The 27,418-nt window shown below is 38.8% G+C and overlaps 1 protein-coding gene across 1 annotated transcript in view; it reads right to left on the bottom strand.

Annotated features, from left to right (window-relative positions):
- Positions 1–2,038: 2,038 nt before the first annotated feature.
- The window catches only part of rgs8 (regulator of G protein signaling 8), a 38,189-nt gene continuing 12,809 nt past the window's right edge, over positions 2,039–27,418 (bottom strand). The window contains 7 exon segments of the mRNA XM_053323039.1: positions 2,039–2,233; positions 3,471–3,637; positions 10,395–10,456; positions 11,918–12,028; positions 26,533–26,576; positions 26,578–26,622; positions 26,624–26,720. Coding sequence (XP_053179014.1) covers positions 2,039–2,233; positions 3,471–3,637; positions 10,395–10,456; positions 11,918–12,028; positions 26,533–26,576; positions 26,578–26,622; positions 26,624–26,720 — 721 coding nt within the window.

Genomic DNA, 27,418 nt, shown 5'->3' with positions numbered 1-27,418 from the left:
AAGAGTTTACAATACACAGGATAATGTAGTTATATTCATATCTAATAGCCTGTTTACACCTGACATTAACATGTGGACAAGTGGACAGCGAATATGTCTTTTCCCGGCATTAGACTACGTTTCCACGACTTGTAATCAAATCTTACTTCCCGGGTCGAAATGCACAAAAATCACGTAGATCATTTCTGTTCGCAAAGACCAAATGAATTGTTTTAAACCTGCGGGAGAACCGGGTCCATGTAGACTAACCCCCGATAACAGAAAAAAATCTAATATACAATGCATTGAGTGCCCCGTCATGGAATACAAATGCCCGTGCTATAGACTTGCTCTAGCACCAGATCTGAACAAATATAGCCCGTATAACAAATATAGAGTTATATACGTCAAACATGACGCCGCTACATCTCCCCACTGAGAGAGAGACACTGTTCACGTTTACACAGGAAGCACAGCAGCGTAACTTCATTGATTATTTAAATCTCCAGACACGCTGTCAGAATTGGTCAGGATCTAATATTTATTATGTTCTATGCTCCTGTAGGACATTTAGCTTCTGCAGGACACTTTTTTTTTTAGACAGACAAGCGTTTTATAATTTCTATTGTGAATTATAAAGACAAAAACAGGTTAGGGGAACAAGGAAAACGAGACAAAATAGGACATGGATTTTCTTTGGAAATGGAAAAACACAATAGTGCATTTGTTTATCCTGTTATCAAACGTGTACACGCTGCTAGATGAATGTGGTCTGAATGATTGGATGTCAAAGTGTGTCCTCGATGTGTCTCGGTTGTGTTCACACCTGTACCTAGACACGTGTTAATGCCAGGTGTAAAAAGGACCTAAGTGCAATCCATTTTGGCACAGTTTCAGATATTTAAGTGTTCACGCATTTCATTGTTCGTTGGAAACACACAAACTACCACAGCAGGTCTACTCGCCTGCATACGACAGTGTCTATCTCACGAGGAACTGAAGATAAGTAGACGTAATGCTGGGCAATAAAGTGATAACGATAATTATGTCAATATATTCTTTTTCTTGATGACGGTGGCTATCTGCCCTGTTTTCTACAAACAGTGAGTGAGTGGAACCCCAACAAGTCGGCTCACTTGAACCCCATACATCTCCTTTCATCAGCCCGTTGTGCTTCAGTGCAAAGGATGGAAAGTAAAGTATGGAGGGGAGGCAAAGCTAAAAGTGTGGAATGATGGCTAATGGAGAATAGTAGAGACAGAACATCAATCCAGTACCAGGTCAACTAAAGATGGTGAAAATATTGTCAAAAAGATGTTCCTAAATTTTCATGGCCTGTAATAAATACATAAGTCATGTCCGAACAAAGAGAGCTAACAGCTAACGTCATCAATGGTTAGCATGGTTAGCATTTCCACACAATGCCATAATCAAGAGATCCCTCAATAAACACTCAAAAAGAGGTTCATTTCCTCTGAAAAATGCTGAATATTATACACAGAAATATCTTTGAACGTGAAAAAAAAGCAGCAATAAAGTTGTTTTCTCAAACCTAACAGTTAAATTGTTTTTGGTCAAACCAAGATAAAGAATGAACTAAGAAAGCCAGCAAAACAAATGCAACATTTCCAATTGCAGAGCTGATTGTTGTATTTTTGTCCTTGAGTTTTAAAGTTTTAAAGTTTTAAAGTCATGGTATACGACTGATACCTTTTGCAGAAAATGTAACATAATAGCAGACAGCATGTTGTGATAAATATCGTTATCACATGATATGGTCATTTTAGCTTTGAGGATATTTTCAGATATATCGCCCAGCACTAAGTAGGAGCAATAAAACAAATATCCTATCGTCATCCAATCTCCCTATCTGTACAGTGCAGTCCACCAAGACACGACTTATCTAGAGGGATTGCATGCATGGAACTGGTGTAGACAAAGGAAACAGTCACCCCATCCTTGCAGATTCACAGTATTCATAGATGGTGTCAAAGGGTTAATGAATGATTTACAGTTTAGGTCCAGTTTTATGTCCATTTTGGTTGTCATCAGATTGGGGTCAAACAGACCTCCGCTGGCCTTGTGCATGCGTTCTGTTGACAATATCCTGGTACATCTTGGACCTGAGGAATCGTGGGTAGGAGTCTTTTTCCATGAGGCTGTACACTTTAGCTTGGATCTCGTTGAGGCTGGTCGGGGATGGATCCTCCAGACTCTGCTTGGTCTTCTCTCTGGTGCGGTAGTCAATGTTTACCTGCCAAGATAAAGAGCGCAAATAGGCATTTCTAAATATAGGGAAGGCCCCTCATTTTAAAACCATTAAATGATCACACACACAGCAACATGATGTGTGACCATTAGAAAATATAAACATTGCTAACACTCAACCTTAAAGTGATATTCCACCAAATATTATACTGTTGGTTTGAGCATATTTCATCGATTGCCTATTGCTTCTCCATCGGTAAGAGGACGGCTCTGTTCTAGCTCGAATCATACTGTTCTGTTTGAGCTTTAATTATATGTGTCATACATTTACATTTCATCATTTGGCAAATTGTAAAAATGTACTTTTTTCCAGAGCGACTTACAAGTGAGGCATTAACCCTCCTGTTGTCCTGGAGTCAAGGATGGAAGGGAGGAAGGAAAGGAGGAAGGGAGGAAGGGAGGAAGGAAGGAAGGAAGGAAGGAAGGATGGATAGAAGGGAGGGAGGAAGGGATGAAGGACAGACGGATGGAAGGAAGGGAGGAAAAAGGAACGAGGGAGGGAGGGAGCAAGGAAAAGAGGAAGGGAGGAAGAAGGAAGGAAGGAAGGAAGGTAGGAGGGAGGGAGGAAATAAGGAATGAGGGAGAAAGGAAAAGAGGAAGGGAGGAAGGAAGGAAGGAAAGAAGAGGGGAAGCGAGGAAGGAAGGAAGGAAAGAAGAGGGGAAGAAAGGAAGGAAGGAAGGAAGGAAGGAAGGAAGGAAGGAAGGGAAGAGAAGGAAAAGAGAAAGGGAGGAAAAAAGGAACAGTCAAAACAGACGGGGTCAATTTGACCCGGGAGGACAACAGGAAGGTTAAAGGATAGTAACTCCAAAGAAGCTTTGGTAAAAACAAATCCCAGCCTGCTCTTTTATAGTATTAATTTAATAAAGTAGGGATAACAGGCTGTCTTGAATCTGGTGCTTGGACAAAGTCTGAGTTCATTTGAGGGCAAGTTTGAAAAAGAGATTGTTTTCATAAGAAGAGCATTTGTTGTTTGTTCAAATAACTACAAAACACAACCATAATCAGCATGAACCTTGGAGGGGACTGATAATTCAACAAAGTTTGGATGTTTGGATGCTGGAGATTATTCACCAAATCTGTGTTAATATTGTTTGATTTTAACCCTAACTAAACCAAGTAGTGTTTTTGCCTAAACCTAACCAGCTCTTCTATAGTGTTTCAGAAAGGCACTGATAAACAGAGGAAGACTTTTTCATCATCATCATCATCATCATAGTCAAACCTCTCTTGGTGCCTGAACGTCAATGAACTCCTTGTAGATTTTGTCTGCTTTTGACACAAGCTTGGCCGAGCTCTTGATCTTTTTGTAGTCCTCGCAGGCCATCCAAAACTCAATATTTTCGTCACTGAACTCCGTCTTGAGAAATGTCCGGAAGGCAGCTAGGCCATCTGGAAAGAACAAATGAATCAGACTGTAAAAATGGGAGGGGGGGGGGTTTGGGATGGGTGGGTAAAAAACACAACAAAAAACACTTCAGAACATGATTGATGTCGTAGCGACTATTTCTGGAGAGAAGCTGAGATCTCCCTTTTCTATGGATGTTTATTCTCAAAATGTAAGGGGGGGAGGAGGGGGACGGGGGGGTTGTGATAATACCATTCATCCTATGTTGATATTTTTCCAGTACGTATACTCTTGTTCTCAGAAGCGGGAAACGGCTCTCATAATCAGAACACAAACAAATCAGAACAAAATCCTCCCACAAATAATTTTTTTTTTTTTTTGTGTGTCTTTATCAGTCAAGATAAGTGACAAATTAATGCGCTCTTTATTGATGAAAACACAGAGGAAGCACATGTTTTTCTATGCGCCTGTGTCATGTTGACATGTTATTTCAACCATTCTCGTGTCTGCTGTTTACTTAATAAAGCGAGGCAGAGGGGGATGGTCCATCTGTGCATAAGCGACAACACTACTCATAGAGACACACTGACACACACACACACACACACCAACAGCTTTACAGGTTATGAGCATACGGATACACACAAAAACACATTAGTGTTCAGTATGAAGGGGAATCGACTCTTCGTCTACTTAAGCTTTCTAGAAAATGTTTGACAGGATTTTCTTCTTAGTGACACACAAGCACTCAGAGTACTGACCTCTGCTGATGATGCACAATCCTCTAAATTAGTTATTGCCATAAATGTAACCCTCCTGTTGTCCTCGAGTCAAGGAAGGAAGGAAGGAAGGGAGGAAGAAGAAGGGAAAGGAGGAAGGAAGGAAGGATGGAAGGGAGGAAGGACAGACGGAAGGAAGGAAGGGAGGATAGAAGGGAGGGAGGAAGGGAGGTAAGGAAAGAAGGAAGGTAGGAAAAAGGAATGAGGGAGGGAGGGATAAAGGAAGGCAGGAAGGGAGGAATGAAGGAGGAAGGAAGAAAGTAAAGAAGGAGGCAAGGAAGGAAGGAAGGAAGGAAGGAAGGAAGGAAGGAAGGAAGGAAGGAAGGAAGGAAGGAAGGAAGGAACAGTCAAAACAGATGGGGTCAATTTGACCCGGGAGGATGACAGGAAGGTTAAAAAAGCAGATTCTTATAAATTCTGAAGTGTATTGGTATTTGTAAAGCAACATCAGAATTTGAGGAGATAATAAAATATGTGCAAGTTTTAAATTCCCTATGGATGAAACTAAAACAAGTAAAGCAGTTCGAGTCAGACAAGCCACTAAGGCATGTATCATCACTTACTGTTATTTCCCTAAAGCTGTTACATTATTTCCAAGCATTTTATGATCAAACTGACTATTTATACCTGGACTCCTCTGGTTATTCTCTTCTGATATTTGCTACACTACTTATTTTAGTTCTTTCAACATTTTGATTGTGTCCTTCCTTGTAGTAAAGGGATTCACAGCTCCTGGAATTTTAAACTATTATATTTCACCAGTTGCAGAGAGTTGCAGATATTCCTTGACAAGAAAATTCTGTTTAAGTACATCCAACCTTTTCAGATCCCACCGGATTATGTGACTGGATTTAGACAAGACAAGACAAGAGAAGACTGGTAAGGTCTTCAGGGTCGTTTAAACATGTGGAGATGAGAGGGGTCTAAGGGTCTGTCGCTTGGTAGGTGGCTGAGGAGGGTTAGACTGAGGCAGTTTGGAGGTGCAAAATGACAGCAGGGAAAGGTTGACGGACACAGAAGAGGAGATTTGAAAGAGCTGAAGTGCAAGTGAGGACTAATTAAAAAGGGATCATCAGAAAGCATGCATATATTTCCATAGCTATGCTGATGACACACAGCTTTATACTGCTGCGTCTCTTGATGACTCAGGGCAGGCAGATGCCCTTTTTAGCTGTATTGTAGATCTTAAGTTAAAGATGGAAAATTTTTTACAGCTTAATCATGACAGAACTGAAGCCTTGGTTGTTGGTACTGAAGCTCAGAGAGACAAACTCAGTACAAAACTGCAAGTACTGGCCTTAAATGATCTCGATCAAAAAGTAATGTTTAATTCAGAGCTTAGTTTTGAACCTCACATTACAAACTAACTAAGAATGCTTTTTATACTGTCACAAACTGGCTCAACATATGTGACAAGGGTCAAGCCAGGGTTTTTGGTGCCGAATGAAAATGTTTTATTGTAACTTAAACAACATATCTACAAAAAGGATGAGGTGTGGAGAGTAGTGGCATTAATGGTGATTGCAGTGAGTGGATGAGTGAGACATTGTGTGCTGCTGTTGAGTGTAAAAGGATAACGCTAAACTGAACCCAGAACCTGTAGCTGGCATTTATCACCTTGGTAGAGGCCTAACCAGGTGTCAGCACCTTGCACTAATGACCCTCCCTGACTATCAACTCCTGCAGGAAGTAATCAACTGTATGATGGTGAGCAGAAAGGGAGGGGTCGTAACAATAGTCTCAAAAACATGGGCTGTGTTCGAAACCACATACTTCTATACTACATACTTCCATCCTACACACTAAACGACCAGATAGTAAGCAGACCATTTACACTGTAGTAAACTACACGATAACCCACAATGCATTTCATTCCTACCCGAGCTGAAATCATCAGGCTGAAGCTGATTTCATTTTAGCTCTAACTCTGTAAATATACCACTTTATCCACATGTCTAACCTTTTTAGGAAGAAAGTAAAGTAGCCCTTTAGATCCACAATGTGACGCTAAGTTGTCCAAATAACACCTGTTTAAAGTTTTGTTCCTGCGAATTCGGAGTTAGCCGTAGCAAGTAACGCACTTCCTGTTATTTTCACAAAATAAAACACCTGTTACCTTTTATTATTAAGAAAACCATAATGATAGAATTGGTGCTTTTATTTTGAAAACAGGAAGTGAACATACCAGCTCTTGATGCATACTCTGCATTTCTGGTGAATCTAGTAAACCATCCAGAAACTTCTCACATACTCTAAATCACATACTACACAGTTGAAACACACTACATACTTCAAATGATGACAGAGTTAGTACAAGTAGTAGGAAAGTATGTGGTTTCGAACAGACCCATTCTCTCTCAACTCAAACAGATACATTAATCCCTTAATTACCTGCAGGATTGACTGTTGTAATGCTCTACATCCTAAAAATAATACAGCTCAATTACAATTACTTCAAAACTCTTGACTAGAACCAGAAAGAGAGCACACATTACGCCCATTTTGAAGTCTCTGCTTTGCCTACCTGTTTGCCTCAGAACTTATATTATATATATATATATATAGAACATATTGGCTAATAAAGCTCGTAATAGTCGTGGTGCTACCAATTCATTGGATTTGCTTCCAGCCTATGAACCCCCAGGTATTCTGGTAGTGGCCTTTTAATTATCCCTGAAGTCAGATTAAAACTCTGCAGTGAGGCATCCTTTTATTAATATGGCCCACGTCACTGGAACAGCCTTCCTGAACACTTGAAGAACTTATTTGTCTATTTATATACCGGTATGTGTTTTAATCTCTTTCTCCTCTTGGTATCCATTTTAAAATTTCTGGATTTAACATTTAATATTCTGCCCGTATATCTACCTACCTCAATCATCTAATTTCTTTTATCTACTGTTTGTGCATTTATTTATTTATTAATTAATTCATTCATTGTAATTCTGCCTTTAGTGTTTCCTCATTGCAAATTACTGAGCTTTATGATAGCGTTTACTCAGTTCCTGTTTTTATTGAGTGCTGGTATAATTGAGTGCTTTATTAATAACAAAGTCATGTATCACTTTGTGAGTGGGTAGGGCGCTATTGTTTTATTGTGTGAAGCACATCGTGTTATATTTTCTTCATATGAAAAATGCTAAAAAAAAAAAAGTCTGATAGCTTGATTGATTGACGTTATACTCAATTTCAGCTCTCTGTATTCTGGGACTCCACTAGAGTAGCGTTGCATGATTTTAAGTTTCGATTTGTCTCTAAGTTTCCATATCTTAAGTTTCAAGATCTGCAGATGACCAGCACACCTCCAACAGGTAAACTACGTATTTTACTTTGCCATGCTGTGTAATGGAAAAACACCCACAGCATGCCAGCTCGACTGTGTGACCGCTCCCAAAACAATGGAAAAATGCCAAATTATTAGCGGAGTTGAGCAGTGAACACTATGCATGGTGCAGATGACCATATAAAGAAAGTTCAAATAGCTTCGGACTGAAAAAAAAGCATTCAGAGCAGCATTACTGAAAATAAGGAAAAGCATAATAGGTTCCCTTTAAGGCAAGAATCTTGAGCAAGTTATTAGGTATAAAGCAGGCGTTCAAGAAATCTAGCCGAGTAATTCAAAAGTGTAACAAGGGAACCCGATGAACTGACAGGAGACAGGAGCTTAAATACATCACAGCAATTAGGAGCAGCTGGGAGTAATAATGACACTGCAGGACAGCTGGGAGGAAAAGGCAATCACTGGAGACTCCTGGGCAAGACCAGGGTATTAAAAAAAAAAAAACCCAAAAAACATTGTTGCTAAAGTCAAAACAATCCTGCTATGCTTTAAGTTCCTGAAGCGCTGACATTTTGATATGTTTGCATGCAACTCTTCATAACAATCTCAGCTGAACACATTGTAACCGAGATATAATATGCTTACTGCTGCTTGTCAACCTCACAGAATGTTCTTGTACTAATAAGACATGTAACATCTGACACTGTGCACAGGTCACGCCCACAGCAAAAACATGATGATGATACTCCAATGAAGGCAAGTCCAAGTGGAGGGCCATTGTGAATGCAATATCCTATCAAGGGTACATCCAGTGCTGTGCTCCTATTGCTTTGACGTTACTTATGTAATGTATGTGTATGTGTGTGTGTTCATGTACATGTTGTAGTTCACCTCTCTAATGCTTGGTCAATTGAAACAGGATACGCAGGTGTATCATTCTTCTCTCTGCCCAGGGAAGACACTATTCCTGGATCTGTAACAAACTTTCTGTTTTACCGTGAGCAACATTAGCTTTCTAATGGCTGTGTGTCAAACCAGCGTGTTATGTCATAACCTCGAGCTGAACAGAACACATAATGTTCAGGATGTTTATAGCTTTATTTCAGTCGATGCTGGCTGTCCCTAACTAACACCGCCTTTGATATGATGGATTTAATCACCTGAATGATAGAGCTGTGCACCCTAGTTTAGCAAGCCCAATCAAAGCGTGGAGGAGGAGGTGAGGACAGATCTTGCTTGACAATCTGTTTTGTTTTTTCTGTTTAAGTTGGGAACAGAACTGAAGATTATACATGTATAAAAATAGGAATGAGATAAGAATGTCTGTATAATATGCATATGGTTTTGGTTTTTTGGCAGTCAGAAGTGATTAGGGTTATGTCATTTTGTGGGATGTGTTTAATTACTCATATTGCACAAGATGACAAATTTGCATGAAATATTTTAAAAACAGAAATCAGAGAGAGACATCAAAAGCAATTTGCATGGAAAGGTGAAGAAAATTGGTTAATGGAGACAGCTGGAAAGTGTGAGGAAGGACTGTGAGGTTATCAGTTGTTGCATCGTTCGCATTGAGAGTACTGATTGACTTCCACAAGTTCAAATCAAACATGTTCAACATTATTTTAAAGGCTGGCAGTGACTGGATCAGCTTTAAAGGAATGGACCCTGTGGAGTTTTCTTTGGTGGACATGATGTAATTAATCAACTTTTTTTAGCCATCAAGTCATCATTTAACCGTTGTGTCGTCCTCTCGGGTCAAATTGACCCCGTCCGTTTTGACTGTTCCTTCTTTCCTCCCTTCCTTCCTCTTTCCTTCCTTCTCTCTTTCTTTCCTCCCTCTTTCCTTCTTTCCTCCCTCCTTTCCTTCCTCCCTCCCTCCTTTCCTTCCTTCTTTCCTCCCTCCTTTCCTTCTTGCTTCCTCCCTCCTTCTCTCTCTTTCCTTCCTCCCTCCTTTCCTTCCTTCTTCCTCCTTCCTTCCTGTCCTTAATTCCCTCCTTCTCTTTCTTTCCTCCCTCCTTTCTTCTTTCCTCCCTCCTTTCCTCTCTCCTTTCCTCCCTTCCTTCCTCCTTTCCTTCCCTCCTTTCCTTCCTTCCTTCTTTCCTCCCTCCTTTCTTCTTTCCTTCCTCCCTCCCTTCCTTCTTTGACTCAAGGACAACAGGAGGGTTAAAGTATTAATTTAGAAAGGACATTGCACATTCATTGCTTCTCTAATGTGAATCTTTGCTACTCTTGGTTGAATGAAGTCATTTGAAGATATAACACTGGGCTCTGGGAAACTCATTACATCACTGATTGTGTTATTAATTAAGGAAATAATTGATTGACAGATTGATCAATATCGATTAGATTTCGTCTTTTGAATCTATCAGTTTGATGTTAACGAGTCTACGTCACTTCACTTGTTAACTGTTAGAAAATAAATGCGTGACCTATTTGACCAGATGGATGAGTGTGATTGAATCTTTCACAGTGTATGTTTGATCTGAGGGGGAAGGTCACAAACAAGTATGTGACTCATTATGTGGTAAGGAGGCCTCACAACACAGAAATTAGACTGTTACATAAGATGAGATTGGAGGAGGAGGAAGATGGACTTTGCCTGTGCAGACTGAAAAATAGAAACCATTAAAGAAACAGGACGGGAATATCTAACATGATCATAGCTTTGATTTTCTTGATACTGGCTGTACATGGCTCATGTGCGAGGGACCAAAAATGAAAAAAAAATGATTCACTTACATTTGTGAGTTAGAAGGTGATCAAACGATTCAGACCACTGTTCAACCTCATCCGTTGACAGTCTGATGGAGAGAAAGCAAAGGAAAAGTGTCTGAGTAAGATGCTAACTAACCAACCTACCACTGTGCTTTCATGCATTTTTAACACCACATGTATTATTGAAAGGCAGCTGAGTTTAATGTATGATTTATCCTCTGCTCACAGTGGTTCTTCCGCTCAAGGCTGTAAAATAATTATAATATCTGGTTATATTTACAGAAGCTTGACAGCAAGACAGCACAGGAAGAACAACAGCTGACCTTCGTTCACATTTGAATGCTCTTTATGTGTTGCAACATGGGGTAACACTATTTTTGAGATTATAAGAATACATTAACATATTATTAACATGCAACTGGTTAGATAATATATTGAACATGTGTTTAGCTCAATAACAATGTCACATAATTTACAATTATGAGTTATTGTCTTGGGAGTTATAATTATAATGGTTATACTGAAATATGAGAAATGAAAGTAATGAGTTTGCATAAGTAACTTCCATATAATAATAATAATAATAATAATAATTATAATAACAATAATAATAATACATTTAATTTGTATTGCACTTTACATTTCAACAATCTCAAAGTGCTACAGAGCAGAGAATAAAATAAAAATAAAAAATAAAAAGAAAAGGTTAAAAGACAACATATAAAAGACTTAGCAAAATGCTTTAGTAAAGAGATAAGTTTTTAGGTGTCTTTTAAACACATCTGCAGTGTGTGGGGCCCTCAGTCTGACTTGGAAATGTTTGCAAATGAATAAGTCTAATAACTGACTAACCCTAACCCTCATTTTCACAATGGTGTTTATTATATCATATGATTGTGGCATTAGGCTGCTAAAGATTAAAGCATTCAAAATTAATCTGATCACAGTGAGAGAAATAGCATACATCTTAAACAAGTGTAACCTTGACCTCACAGAAGTGTAATAAAAAATCCTTCTAGTTTGTTTTTTAACCTGCTGGGTCAAATTTACCCCGTCTGTTTTGACTGTTCCTTCCTTTCCTTTCCATCCTCCCTTCCTTCTGTCCTTCTTTCCTTCCCTCCTTCCTTCCTTCCTTTCCTTCCTCCCTTCCTTCTTTCCTTCCTCCCTTCCTCCTTTCCTTCCCTTCTTCCTCCATTCCTCTTTTCCTTTCTCCTTTCCTCCCACCTTCCTTCCTTCCTTCCTTCCTTCCTTCCTTCCTTCCCTCCTTCCTTCCATCCTTCTTTCCTCCATCCTTCCTTTCCTTCTTCCTTTCCTTCCCTCCTTCCTTCCTTCCTTCCTTCCTACCTCCCTCCTTTCCTTCCTTCTTCCTCCCTTGACATGAGGACAACAGGAGGGTTAAACCTTAAAAGTTTTAAAAGACGTTGCAGCTTTGATCTAGTGTAGCATGGACACTATGGTTATTTTACACCACTGAGCCATTTTAATTAACTTAAAAATGAAATATGTACTCCCTCAGAGGTAGACACAGGGTTTTTTGTCAGACTCACTTCAGACACCTGGCTGTAGTTTCCTGAGCAGGAGGCAGGAACTCAGAGAAATCACTGTAGGAGTCAGATTTGTTGGAGAGACAGCCTAGTCTGGTCTTCATGGTGCTGATCCTGCCAAAGAAATGAATTAGAGAAGTATAATTATTGTTTCTTTTGATGGGACTCAGACCCATATGGCAGATTTTGATTTATGTGTGTGGATAGATCAGATGGAATATAAACACAGATTAGTGAAGTGGAAGGAAAATATGATATTATATTCTCAGTAAGAATAACTTTCCTTTCCTTAAATTAGAAAGTACTCAGCTGCATATGAGCGAGGTGCTCAACCCCAAACTGCTTCAAACCGAAATTTGAAACTGCCAAACTGGAAACTTGAAGCAATGCCCAGTCAGTCTCCTTAAATAATCAAAGGCGAAAATTATTCTAAGTGCTTGTATTCATCAGTATTATGAGTGAAATTCTAGAAAAAGCATGTACACCTTCAAAATGCATTTTAATTGTAAGCTCTGTACCATCCATGCAGGCTGCTGTCAGGTTTTAGCTGTTGCTTAGGTGGCTAATCGTATGTTTTGGCTTTGTGTAGTCAGGCTGGCCCTTTAATATGTTCAGAATATTTATAAGTTCTTCAATGTTGTTGGGAGACCTGCTGAATAAACTGATTGTAAGTAACAAGATGCAGAGAGATAAGGCCAACTGACTGGTCAGGACTGGACTGGACATAGACAACAGGTGCAACTCCATATGCAAAAAACTCAGATTCAGTACGGCTCTGCCTCAGCTCAGAAGGGACCTTCAAACATCTCTGATACCCAGCTTCACATCCCGATAACGTTTCTTTTTCGACTGTGCTTTGCAGAGTTTGAGAAAACCCTCGTACACAATGTTACATGACTGCACTGAGTTATATGTAGGCTGAGGTGTGGAGGAGGCACTGTCTTTGATAATCTCCCTGGCATTATGCAGCTTGCATTAACTCACAGCATGCTGGAAACTTGGCCTTGTTTTCTAGTATGAAGAACAAATATGTTATTTTTGTATATTTACTGTTCAGCTAATGGCAACAGCAAATATGATCAAACTGAACAAATGGAATCTTTTTTAAAAACTAGTTAGCTCACATTTTTTTTGGCAATTAAAAAAGGAGTTTTTAGATCACTTTTTTTTAAAACCGTACAGCTCATCCCTCAAACTGAGCTTTGCTGAAATGAAGCAGAACTCCATCTTCCGCCACAGTCTGTCCCATCTTATTTGTACACTGCTGCTGTCATGTACTATTTGTCAGTGTTCTGCCTGCGGGACACATGAGTCATACCAGATGGGGCATGGTCGTAAAGATGCTCCGTCAATGGCCAAACATTTATGTAAAAGTAGGTCTATTTCATAGGAACACTAAACAAAAACATGGAAACCACTAGATAGACAGAAACAACTGGAAACATCATGATGGTAAAGGGTGATGACAAAGGAGAACTAGAGTTATATGACAGGAAATAATGACATGACATGACATGACATGTATGTTTCCAGGTCTCCTTTATGGTGTTATTTACGGTATCATGTGTGTTTTTGATCACCATTAGTGCGATGACGACACATTTTTGAGATTGGGTCCCCATTTGGTCAGTACACTGTATCTATGTGCAGATGCTGCAGTAACGTAGCAATGCAACAGAAAAGGCAAGGAAGGAAATGCCAGCAAAGGGAGCAAACACAATAATGTAAACAGGCTTGATGTAAATGGTTTTGAATTGTCCCAAAAATCAGATTAACAAATATTTTTTGGGGGGAAGGAGATGCATGCAACACATATGTAATGTTGTTTGGCCAGAAAACGTGAATGTTAACTTTGTTTATGAGAGGACAACAACAACAAGCTAAACAAAGTAAATAACTTCTTTAGTGAGTGTGTTGATGTTTTTATTTGTATTTTTTTAATGTTTTTTTTTTATTTTTTTATTTTTACTTTTACTATCTTTTTTGTTGTTTAATTGAATTTATTTATTTATTTTTAATTAAATTAATTAATTAATTAATTTATTTTCAAATTTTGTTTATTTTTTAATTTTTTGTTTTTTCACAGTTAATTGTATTTATTTTTATTTACTGTATTTCTGTTTGATTATCATTCTTATTGCTATTATAATTACCTATATGTGCCTTGTTCTTATCTGTATTATTCGCGGAAAAACAACAAAATGTAATAAACAGATTAAAAAAAAACAAAAAAACCTTCTTTATCTTTAAAACTGAATCATGGTTTCTTATCCTTTTACAAGAAAGCAGAAGTTATCTCACTGATTAATGATCTGAATTAACAATGAAATACTTAAAATGTAGTCCCATTCATAACTCTCCTCCTCTGAACAAGATTATTTCCAAAACAATTATACAACAATTCCTTTATGAGAGCATTAAGTTCATTTATTCATCAAACTTCAAATAAGGAATCTCTTCATGTGTGGTCTGCCTCAATTAGAGATCCTTTACTTGATGCTCCCTTTGCCTTTGTGACAGATCCATTATGTGAATATCTCCAGACTAATCAAATGGACAATAACATATTTATGTAAAACTAAAACTTTTTATTCATTCAGCTATTATTCATTATTTCACACCTGCCGTTAACCTTAAAAAGCCACTGTTTCATTGTCAGTATGTCTCTCTCTCTCTCTTGGATGGTATCTAGTAGTAGCAGAACTGGAGCAGTGGATTGTTTTGATGCTTGGAGCTTGAATTGGGAACATTGCGTGAAATGTAAGCTTCATTATCCAACTGAAAGACATTTGCTGGAATTAATTGGCTTCATCCACCACATGAATGTCAGGGCTCTTTAAAAATTTCACTTTATGTCCTCCACCTACCGCTGACAGGTCTTAGACGTGTGTGTGTGTGTGTGTGTGTGTGTGTGTGTGTGTGTGTGTGAGATAGAGACAGCATATGCATTTGTGTTTTCATTCAGAAAAAAAAACATCACGTGTCTGATATTGTCTTCAAAGGAAAATTGGATGGCAATTTGCTTTTGCCATTAAGGGTGACTATCATAGAGGTGAATATATTAGTCATTTCCAGAGAGAGCAAAACCATCAAAGAACCGTCCACTCTGCCTTGAGCAGTATTTATTTGGGTTTTAGTGGAGACCTGATTGTGTCTAAATGCTATTTCAGAAGTTTTTCTACCACATCAAGAATAAATGTCAGGGAGCAAAACATCCAAGGCTCTGCAGCTTCTTTCAGCAGCACTGTACTGTAGATGTGACGTGGTCTGCCCTAGAAATACCAACGTTATATATCACGTTATGTACTGCTGGAGATGTACTGGACTGGAAGGGCAACGTGCGTGTCATCTATGTGAGTCATAATCTCAAGGCACACTTCATTTGCTAATGTATAGTTATTTTCAGAGGACTGTAAAAAATAATGGCCAGAGATATTTTGAGTGTGGTGAACTATGTTTAGAGCATGAAATTACCAAAGTTCAAGTTGTTCGTCACATTTCTTCATAAAGTTGTGAAAGGTTAGAAGTGTTGTTTGGATGACTCCCTCACACAATGTAGAAAGTAATATATATATATATATATGCTAACAACACTAAACTTCCTCTAAGGCTAATGAAGGATATTCTTAAAGCCTGCAAGGGAGGCAAAAAATGTGAACTTCAGGATGCGTCTAAAGCTCATGTAATGTAATCAGGGAACTGTTTACATTGACTGTTTGTCCCTCTCCCCCTCGGGCAGGAGGGTACGCAGCATCCGAGCAAAAACCTCCAGGCTGAGAAACAGCTTTGTCCCCGATGCTGTGAGACTATTAAACTGTTCGGACTCTACCTCGATAAATGCACTTTAAACTACCTGTCTGTGATGCACTTTATACTACCTGTCTGTGATGCACTTTAAACTACCTGTCTGTGATGCACTTTAAACTACCTGTCTGTGATGCACTTTAAACCACCAGTCACTTTAACTATGTTTTATTTGTATATGATGTTCTAGCTTGTTTTTAAATTAGATTTAATTTATTTTAGTATCTGAGACCTGAGTACTATATCTCACTCACATGTCTGACATAATGACTGACAAATAAAGCATCTTGAATCTTGAATCTTCTCTCTAAATAGGCTGAATGTGTTGAGAAGGTAACTGTATCAAGCAAACAAAAATGTGCCAACCCTTGCCATTATAACACTAAACACTGCAAAAAATTGTAGTTACGCTTTTTAAAAAACTGCCATAACTCTCAATTGGAAACGTGAGTTGAATGCAACCTGTGGTTTCCTGCAGCAAAGTCCACAAAGTCCTCTTTTTAAATAAGTTAGAATCTAATCAGCTACACAACCCACCAAATGTTCACGCTTCTGTCATCTGCACTTATAACAGCCACTAGACTGTGCCTGTCACTTAAATAGGTCAAATAGGTAACTATAGGTCATTTTTTAGTGTCTTACATCATTAACTATTCTGTCGTTTTTCATACAGTAGAAGGACAAGCTTCAATATTCAATTCACAATCTATCCTTGCCCCTTAATGAAAGTGCTTTTGAAGTCTAAATCTAGCTGTACTCAATTGTCAAAGTCTTCACACTTTCTATGCACACCGCCCGTAACACTTCAACCATCCCTCTATTTTGTGTGGCGTGAGGCCAAGGTCTGCTTCATGGACTGGAAAAAAAATGTTGCCACTGCACATAACCCAGACAGCTCAGACAGTCACGTTTCATCCCAAATGTATCTAGCAAAACCATTTCATAGTGTAGAGACCTCATTTTCAGTTGACACGGTTTTTCTCGATGTAGATGAAAGTGATGGATTGTTATTTTATTAATCAGTATTTTTTTATTGCAAATCCATCCATTTCTATCCATCACTATATTTTAATTATATTGTATTTTGAGTTTGTTGACAACTAGTGAAATTCCATCAGTGCCCCTTTAAGCTCTTCTTCCTTTGCACAACTATGTAGGCAGCCCCATTCATGGATTGTATAAGCATAGCTAGCACATGAACAAAACAACAGATTTCACACAGATTGAGAGTGCATTAGTATATTCCTGTCACACTGTAATTAGTATTAGAGTTCAATCTAAACAAATCTGGGACTGAATTAATTTTGGCAGCAATATGCAAATTCAGATACTAAAACTTGGCACATAAAATCAGAAGCTTTAATCCACATATATTCGAAGTGGAAAAACCAGCCTTCAACTATTTATTATGGTTGAATTTGTATGTGTGTCACAGCATGCGGCTTTTACAGCGAGCAAAGGTCATCATGTGAAGTTGATGTGGAGGGACACGGCCGTATTGATAAGTCTGGTGCGTGTCAAACTGTCAATAACATGTGAACAGCCCTCTCTCTCTCCTCTCTCTCCTTCTGTTATGCCCCCCTCTCTCTCTCCCTTCCTCCTCCTCCCCCTCCTCTGTTTTGACAAATCTGTAATTCTCTGGCTGTTGTGTCTGCAGTATGGTGCAGACACGTGCCGCTGCTGAGCTATTTATAAAAATCCCTCACAAATCCATGTAGTCAGGAGGAAGCAGTGCATGTTCTATTCAGCCATGCAGCAAGCCCAACTCCTGGAGGAACGAGGCTAAAAACAGTAACAGCACTCTAAATGTCTCAGATCTACATGAATCTAAAAGTACAGGCAACATCCGGCTAGATCTCCTGTATCTCTGATGCCCGTTGGGTGCTGGTGGCTTAAGACGTAAAAATCTGGATCACAGAAGTTAAGCATATGTGTGTGTGTGTGTGTGTGTGTATGTCTGTGTGTGTGAACATCTTCTTTGATGTTACCTAACTTGGTGCAATGCAGGTTTTCAGATTTCCCTCCATGTCCTAATTTCTAGATGCTGACAGGAGACACCTTACAGTTCTATAGCTGCATGTAGTAATAGTTGCTGCAAAGTGATTATGAAACAGACTTTGCATGATAATGGATAGATTAGATTGATGCACAAATGAATATGCTCATCAGGGTCTACTGAATAGACATTCAAAGTATTCCGATTTTAATTTATTCATGTATTGTCTCTTATTTCCATAGTGAGGTATATATTTACATCATTTAATTGTTTGGTCTGGGCAGTATTGTGCTAACTACAGTGATTACATATGCATGGAAGACTAGCTGCAGGCAAAAAGACAGAGGCCAAGTATGTGTCAGGTCATCTCTCTCTCTCTCTCTAAAGTACAAGTACAGGTCACTTCCCTGCTCTCATTCCTGCTGAGAAGAAGTAAAAATAGCAACTGTCAAGTCAGATATTTGGACATTTAGTGGTGAGTCCATTTATAGCAGATCACACTTTTGGTCCTAAAACTGCCACAATCTCCTGACATACATCATACTGCTGTTAACCCTCCTGTTGTACTCTGGTCAAGGAAGGAAGGAAGTAAGGAGAGAAGGAAGGGAGGAAGGAAAGGAGGAAGGAAGGAAGGAAGGAAGGAAGGAGGGAAGGAAGGAAGGAAGGAAGGAAAGAAGGAAGGGACGAAGGAAAGGAGGACAGAAGGAAGGATTGAAAGAAGTAAGGAGGGAGAGAGGGAAAGAGGAAGGAAGTAAGGAGAGAAGGAGGGGAGGAAGGAAGGATGGAAGGAAGTGAGGAAAGAAGTATGGAAGGAGGAGAAGAATGAGGGAAAAATTAAAGAAAGAGGGAGGAAGGAAGGAAAGAAGAGATGGGGTCAATTTGACCCGGGAGGACGACAGGAGGGTTAAATAATGCTGCTTATTGTTCCATATTGTGCAAATAATAACATATACATAAGTTGAAAATGACCAAAAAAAAATTATAATAATAAAAGCAGAAAAATGTATAAATTCTAATAGTATTAATTAAAAAAATACATGACAGATCCTCTCATACTGAGGATTTTGCTGGGTTGGCCGGCTAGAACTGATTAATGCTTAAAGGAATAGTTCAACAATGACATGCTTAATGTAATACCGTAGCGTGTCTCACTTTCTTACAGCCTTCACAGATCCAGACAGTAACTGACTCTCAGTGGTTCACAATTAATATTAATCCATGAACCTGTTAATTAATTCACTCACTCCTACTGTCAGTCTATCTACCTCCTCCACTTTATCACACAATAGAGAGTAATTTACTGGTCTTATCTCTGCATATAACCACTGAGCGTTGCATTGTGCTTCATTTTTATGAGATTATTGTGCAGATTTGCCCTTTTTTAAATGAAAAAAGCAAAGTAGTTAGAGGTGTGTACAGTATTTGCAGACGTAAACATGCAAGGGACAAACTGATCTATAAAACAGGAAACACATACAGGTATTGTGCGTCTTCCAGTATCTTTGAATGGGTCAGTGCAACAGTAAATAAAAGGAATGAACTATTATTTTATGTCTGTAACACAACAGCGAGTAGCATAAACAAAGTAGAAAATAATGTAAAGTGTCAAAAGATGATTACTTCTGATGTTCTGATGCTTCTGCACCGTGACTCAGATAACAAATGATCCAGGCTGACTGAACAGCAACTCAGGCTTGGCAAGTCCAAGCATGTCCCTTTCCTCTCTGCAGCCAAGTTGTCAGATTTGGGACTTGAGTCATAGGAACACAACTGTGCTATTTCACTTGTGTGTTTGCATATGTGTATTTGTGTGTGTGTGTGTGTGTGTGTGTGTACCCTGCCCTCAGAGGCAGAGCGGATGCCTGACAGCCCACAGAAGTATGTGTCAGACCAGCTGATGTGTTGCCACCATTAGCAACAGCAGAAGGATGAACCGTAGCAGATTTTGGGTTTATTTCTGTCCCAAACAACCCTCTTTTTTTTATGCTTGGCTGGCTTAGGTAGGTTTTAGGATGGGACTGTCCACATCCAACTCATCCCCGAGGAGCTGCACTTTGCAGTCATGATCCCAAAAAAGCTTGCAGCTACAAACACCTCCTTCCTTCTCTCAGACTTCCCCCTTGTACTCATGTCTATTTTTAGAAAAGCAAGACACACAAACAATACGAAAAAAGCTAAAAAAAAAGTATGAAGTAATAGAAATCTAATCATTTTCATTTCACAATTTTGGGTTGTTTAAAACATATTTTAAGAAGGATATAATCTTTCCATGTGTAGTTTCCCAGTGCCAGAGGACACCGGTCATTGCTGTTTACAGTAAACAACATCCTGTTTTGTCAAGGACAGCTAAAAAAAATGCTTCTGGGAATCTACAGTGTGTGTGGAAAAAAAATGAGAAAATGAAAAAGACCTTGAGGCAGACGTATAAACAATGTATGCACACAAACATCATGCATGCACCATTTCTTCACACAAATAGATACTCATAAAAGAAGAATGTGAGACAGAAATGGCACACTTCATCCATAATTCAGAGCGGGTGTGCTTTTATAGAGCAAGCTGTGGTATGATGATGTGAAGATTAAAAATAAAGTGAGAGACAGAATTGAAAAAATCAAATAAAATCAAATACTGTTTGTATTGTTTGACTATTTCACTGAATGTGTGATTTGTTCACATTGGAAGCATAATTGCATTTATTTGTGTGAATGCTCTTTTCATTGTATCCTCTGTTGTAAAGCAGCAGTTTTTTAAAGTCTGTTTTTGATAATGGTGTCACACACTAACTCATTAATTTCTCTCTGTTTAATAATCATGTACATGTGATGAATTATTCCTAACAAGTGAGATATAGGTGCAACTATGTGTAACAGCTGCTGTTGATTCTCACCCATGTGGCATAATCAGTAAAATTGCACTATTCTTCTTTGTTGATCCTTTTATTGGCTGGTTTATTATGTGGCGGAGCAGGTAGAAATATGCAAATAAATGATTAAGAGCATGTCTACAGCATTTATGACTAATAAGTTTGGGGGTGGAAATGAAGCTCATGCATGTGCAGATTCAGATTTATAAAACAGAACCATGCCTGATGAACAGAGTGCATGTTCCCATTTCTGTCTTTGTGCATTTAATCGTCAATGTACTCAGAAGTCAAGAGTCAAGGAAGGAAGGGAGGAAGGAAGGAAAGAAGGGAGGAAGGAAGGAAAGAAAAGGGGAAGGAAGGAAGGAAAGGGAGAAGGAAGGAAGGAAGGAAGGGAGGGAGGAAGAAGGAAGGAAAGGAGGAGGGAAGGAAGAAAGGAAGGAAGGAAGGAAGGAAGAAGGAAGGAAAGGAGGGAGGAAGGAAAGAAAGAAAGGGGGAAGAAAGGAAGAAGGAAGGAAAGGAGGAAGCAGGAAGGAAAGACAGAAGGAAGGAAAGGAGGTAGGGAGGAAGGAAAGAAAGGGGGAAGGAAGGAAAGGAGGAAGTAAAGGAGGAAGAAGGAAGGAAAGAAGGAGGGAGGAAGGAAGGAGGGAAGGAAAGAAGGAGGGAGGGAAGGAAAGAAGGAGGGAGGGAAGGAAAGAAGGAGTGAGGGGGAAGGAAAGACAGAAGAAAGGAAGAAACGATTTGAGGGTTAATAAGAAGTGAAAAGTGGTGAGCTGCGTATCTGTGAGATGTTCCTAATCATTTTTCTGCACTAATTGACAAACTTTGCACACTAGAAAACTTTCAGTGTGAGTAATGGAGTAAAAAGTTTGGACAAGTGAGTCATGTTTCTTCCTATGAATCATGTTCCATATCTCCACGGTCCTTCAGTCCTCTGAGGCCTCCTGTGATGACACCTGAGCTCACTGCTCACTTCAACAGTCTGATAGGTCAGCCTGGGATAAAGCTACCCAGGAGCTCAGCATATAACACCCTGATACTATTTTCATCCACTTTCTCCTCAGAAAGGTACACTCATGTACGGTTAGATTAATGTCACTTCCCCCCGCCATGCAGGCCTTACTCTATATATTTACTTTCTATCAACTTAATCTGTCCCCAGTTCACGAGTTTCAACAGCTTATAATTTAATCTCCAAAATAATAGAAATGCACTTTTCAAGCCTTACAGGGACATGGTACATTATCTGTCTGTTTGGAAACCTAAAAAAATAATAAATAAATGTTTTCCCATCTGCTCAACAAATATTACTATGTCTATAATTTCATCCTCTTGTCACTGAGGTATACTGATGTTCATTTGGATTAATGTTACTCTCCTGTCAGCAGGTGTTGTGTTCAAGCATCTATTGTGAAAGCTTTTGTTAAAATTGGAACTGGTTCTAACTCCAGAGATTTAAGTCACTTAATTATGATTGCGATTTCCAAATTACATTTTGTACAAACAATAAAAACCTGGACGATATAGTGGGGTATCAACTGCATGAAAATAATAAATATATAGCGACTGCACAGGTAGAACAAGAGAGGTAGCTTCTACGTATTCATGCTCACAAGGCGCTGAAACCTGAGCATGCATCAGGTGCACACAGCATAATGTAGCATGGACCTTTTTAAACTGCTAAAAATATCATTACTGATTGTGACTGAAAGGAATGAAATTAAAAACATATACATTTTAGCATAGAAATGTATTTAAGGCTCCATTATGATGGTTTGGATTGCTTGTTTCTGTTGTAAAGCCTCTTTTCATACGTAAGCAGCTGGTATGTATGTGTGTGTGTGTGTGTGTGTGTGTTCACTGTTAAAAACACTAATTGTAAGCAAACTTGAGATGCATGATTAATCATCCTTGATAAACAAATGACTCTGCTAACAAAGATTAATTAAGGGTTTGCTCATTAACAATTGTCACTGAAGTGTGCATGAATGTGATACGCTAAACCAAGCTATGTCATTATATGCTGTTTTCTAATTACATGTTTTTATTGCAGGACTATCAGTTAAAACCAATGCCTCTTTAAATTGTGGTTAGCGTTGCACAGGAAACAGTCCTATCTTTGGAGCCTGGCTACTTTGGAGCCATGCAGCTCAGTTCACCAGATATTTTAAACTGGAAAGTAATCAGTAATTTATTTAGTTTGAAAGTGTCACTTGTAAAAGCATCATGACTGGTTGGTGTCATTGGTGAGCATATTAGCCTCTAATTGGTTGTTTTGGCCACTTGGAGGTATATCATGGCTTTATAAATCCATCTAAATATCAATATATTCTAATTAATTGGACATATTTTCATTACATTAATAAATAATAATAATAATAATAATAATAATAATAATGCATTTTATTCAAAGGCACCTTTCAAAGCACTCAAGGTCACCTTACAAGACACATACAACAACAGTACATCATTAAGTGCAAAGATAAAGAATAAATATGAATGTGACTACAAAGTGTATTAGTACAATAAATAAACAAGAATGAAGATTGTATAGTTAGTGAGAGACAGCGTAGGCCACTCAGTTGATAATTTCATATTATGATGGTTAATATGAAATTATCAACACTCAGGTAAAGTCTGAGTGCAGGGAAGTTTAGTTGCCGTTGTAGCTGAGTCAGCAGTAAATTAATGATTACAAGGGGGGAAAAAATCTCTGTTTGAAGTTACAATTAGGCAAGAGATCTATCTTAGAGCTAAACAAAAGAATAGGTTAAACAGCTTTTAGGTTACAGTTTTGCTAATTGATCCAAAAAGGGATGAGACGACCCAATGCGAGATGATGAGAGCGTGCATCAGACACACAACATGCAGGACGTAAGGCACCTCCTCCGGGTGAAATGTCAAGTTTTTAGGGAGTCCCATAGACACTGACTAACCACTTTAACATTACACACACACACATTACACTCATTTGATCTATTGCAAACCCCAACCCTCACCCTTAGATACAGATACTGATAAGTGCTGCTTTAACTCTCTGGTTGGTTAGCTAAATTAAACACAACTGACGGCAAAATGTTTCAGTTCAGTGCAGAGCAGCGGTATAATTAGAAACCCAAACACAGCTGAACAGCTACTGTCACAACACTGCACGAGTCTGTACGTCCTATATCGTATAAATCACCTGTGACCCATCTTTACTTTTCAACATAGATAATTCTCAAAAACTGACTCCAATTTCAAAGCTCTGACTGCTCTCACTCACTGTAGGCGTATACAAAGGGCAAACAAGGCACCCCAATCTTTGGCGAAGTATTTGACTCACAGCTATGTCAGATTACACTCAAATAAATCTGCCTGTCACTGGCTGGACGGGGCTATTAAAAGCACATGTGTGCCAGGGGTGTTCAGGATGATAAGGGCACGCCACTGACTTGCATTAGCTTCTGGAGAACATTTTGCTTGGTGATAAAATTAGAGCTTGTCATCCACTGTAGGCTATATCCGAACTTGATGGGATGTGACTGGACTGAATGGGCTTTTGTATGGTCCCACTGAATTTTCTTGTTGGGGGTAGTGTCAGAATAAGGACAGTCAGACTTCATCACTTACAATTTCTTAGAATTGTATAACCACCATAGCTTTTCCTGCAAATCTTAAAAATCTTGATGCTAAAGTTTAAAGACTGGTGGAGTTCAGGTCTAAGAAGCCTGGAAGTCAAGTATCAGTCCTGACTGAAGTAAACACTGAATATTAGCAGTGGATTAGCACATCCGAACATCAACCTCACCATTTTGTGTAATGAACCCTGTAAGGCAGGTGTACTCTAGTGTTTTTTTTAATCTAGGGCTGTAAATCAGGACGCCTTGGCACCTTGTTCCTTTCAGCTTTGGCTGCTCATTGCTACTGACGGAGCACATGTCTCTTATCGCTCATCCTGCCTTTAACCATTTATGTAATCAGTTTGTTCCAGGGATTTATTTTGCATTGCAGAAAGCAGCTCCAAGCCTAGATGCCCGTTACTCTGTCTACTAAAAGCATATCTCTTCAGTAAGAGACAGTGATGGCATGTAGCACACACTGACTGGTACTGTAGAGCTACAGAGGTGCCGTTGCTCACTTGTTAAATACTGCTGCACATAGTTACAGTACATCTACAATCAATTATCTGTAAAAACTATTCATCACAGAATTTGCCTTAATACAACTTTTATGAATACAATTTTTTGCCTTATATTGGTTCACTGAAATGTTCTATTGAAACATTTTAGCAGTGATGTGTTACCATAATCTGTGCTGTGGATACTTGTCAAGACGTTTCATTAGATAAACTCTCTGGAGAGGCAGCATTCAGGTTTTATGTACCTAATATCTTTAAAGAAACTTCCTAGAAAACTTGAGATCTGCTCCAACTCTTAGTCCTTTTAAATCAATGCTTACTTCTTTGCTGCTGCCTTTTAGTCCTCTTCCTTTCAAATATCTGTTTTTCTCTTTATTCCAACAGGTGGATGTTTGAGCTTCACTGTGCAGAATGATGTGAGTTGGACACCAGAAAGTTGTTTTCACATTCATATGATATGCTGAAAATTTGTTCCTACTGTGTAATAAAATACTAGTGTGATGTAGAAACTTTGAAGCTTCTAGTGCACAAACACTGATAATGGACTTTACAATGATATAGGAGAGATCTTGTATGCAGATTACACTTTTAAAAAATGTATTTGCATGAAACCTTTTTACTCTGGAAGGCTGTGTTGTCTTTTGAATTTTATATATTATGTTTGAGTGCTGAGATTTACTGCAAATGAAAAGTGCGGTGAAAGTATTGAAATATATTATAATTATAATTATTATTATAATTGGATTATGGAATTTTTAATGAGAGAGGAGGAGTAGATATAATTTTAACCAATGGTAACTAATCCGCCTACTGGCATCTAAAGCTCTTTAGCTCACTAATGAACACTTTACGAGATATTACACGTTTATTTGTGAGCTTTAGAGGTTTTAATGGGCAGATTTTGTCACCTTTGGATAGAGCTAGGCTAACTGTTTCCTCCTGATTAAAGCCTTTGTGCCAGAAAAAGCTTAACTGCTGCTGAAGCGCCATATTTACTGTACTGACACAAGTTAGAGAAACATCATGGTCATGGAGAAATATATTTTGTTTTCAAATCTTAGCAACATGTGGTACAGTTGCTGGTGTCCTGTGTGATAACTTGTAGGAAGACCTGGCAAAATACAGCCAAAACTATCTTCATGGCTACACACCAGAGCTAAGTGAGAGAAAAGGTTATTAAATTGGGTGAACTGACCCGTTATCATGGACAATAACAGATGACAATGGGGGCAAAAATGAGTAGAACAGGTCAAGACTGAAATATCTGGATCTTATGGAAAGGATTTGGATAAACCTCAACCTGAGGTAACACTTATGTGGGCTTCAAAGCCTCTCTCCATCTTTGATAGCTCTGATGACTGACATTTACTGGACTGAAAAGCCCTCGTGGCTATCAGCATCAAGGAAAAGGAGAGAGGTGGGAGTGAGGGAGGGACGGAGAGGTGGGTGTGAACAGGCTTTCAATAGTGAATACAGGAAATGGTACTGAAAGCATGCGTGAATAAGCAATCACTTTGGACATGGAGCCAGACAAAGTGTACAAAGACTCCCATACAATTATAGGAAAACACTCTTGAATGAAGCTTATATTTCTATCCTGCAATTGTTTAATTCCTGTTACATAATAAAACACAATACTAGCCACACAGACGTCAAATCATTTCAACAGTGTTTCACCTGATTTAGCAATAAGTCCCCCATTCAAAAGCTGCAGATAATAATCAGTCCTGTGAACCATTAAGAATGACAAAGACCCACATTATTCCTAGAGCTCTGTGTCCACAGCAATATTACATAACACTCTGTCATCACAGTAATGAATATGGATCCTTTACCTTGAGTCCGGTGTGTGTAAGAGCGACTGGACTTTTTCTCCACTTCTTTTTTTTTTTCACTGCCTATCCCCAACGTGCGTTTTGGCAGATTGCAGCCTTCGTCTAGCCAATGCCGGTGTGTATTTTGTATGAATCTGTAAAGCTTAGGACTGAAGATATCTAGTGTTTCTGATGCCAGTGAGTGGGAGCTACACGCGGCATGCTCATTGGTGTGAAATCGTGGAGAGGAGAGAGAGAGAGAAACAGAGATGTGGGTAGAGAGGGAGAGGCAGAGGGGGTGGAATCAGTGAGAGAGAGAGAGAGAGAGACGCAGGGGGAAGACAGCTTTGTTTGCACAGGGAAATCTCCAAGGACAACCCGAGCACATCTGTGAGGCGGTGAAGTGCTGCTCAATGTGTTGTGGTTGAAGCGACAGAAAACGTAAATGTTGCTTGCAGGAGGCGAGATAAGGGTGGATGGAATCAGGATGCATTTGAAGGTTGAAGCCTCAAACATGAAACCAAGAGAGGCAGTTACTTACTTACTGTTGAAACTAATGATATCCAATTATTATTATTAAAAGTCATCTCAGATGGTTAGATTGGTTACAGCTTCTCAAGCTATTTGAAGAGGTTTACGTGGGCTCTTAGAACATATAGTAGTCATTTTTCACCATTTTCTGACAACTGATTAACTGGAAAACCAACAGAGAGATTTTTCCATTATTCGGCAATGAAAACATAAGTAAATTGTGACAATAATAACTACATATGTAAATAATATCATATTTTTCACTCCAGATTCACATACCACTAATTATTCTTTACATTTACACTGTTAGGCAAACTTCAAAGTCAACATGTACTTAAGCAGAGTATCATACTGAGCATCAAGTAGTGAGTTGCAC

Source organism: Scomber japonicus, chromosome 7 (genome assembly GCF_027409825.1).
Source record: "Scomber japonicus isolate fScoJap1 chromosome 7, fScoJap1.pri, whole genome shotgun sequence".
Classification (NCBI taxonomy): Eukaryota; Metazoa; Chordata; class Actinopteri; order Scombriformes; family Scombridae; genus Scomber; species Scomber japonicus.
Note: the sequence above shows the minus strand (reverse complement) of the source record. Positions and strands in the feature narration are given on the sequence as shown.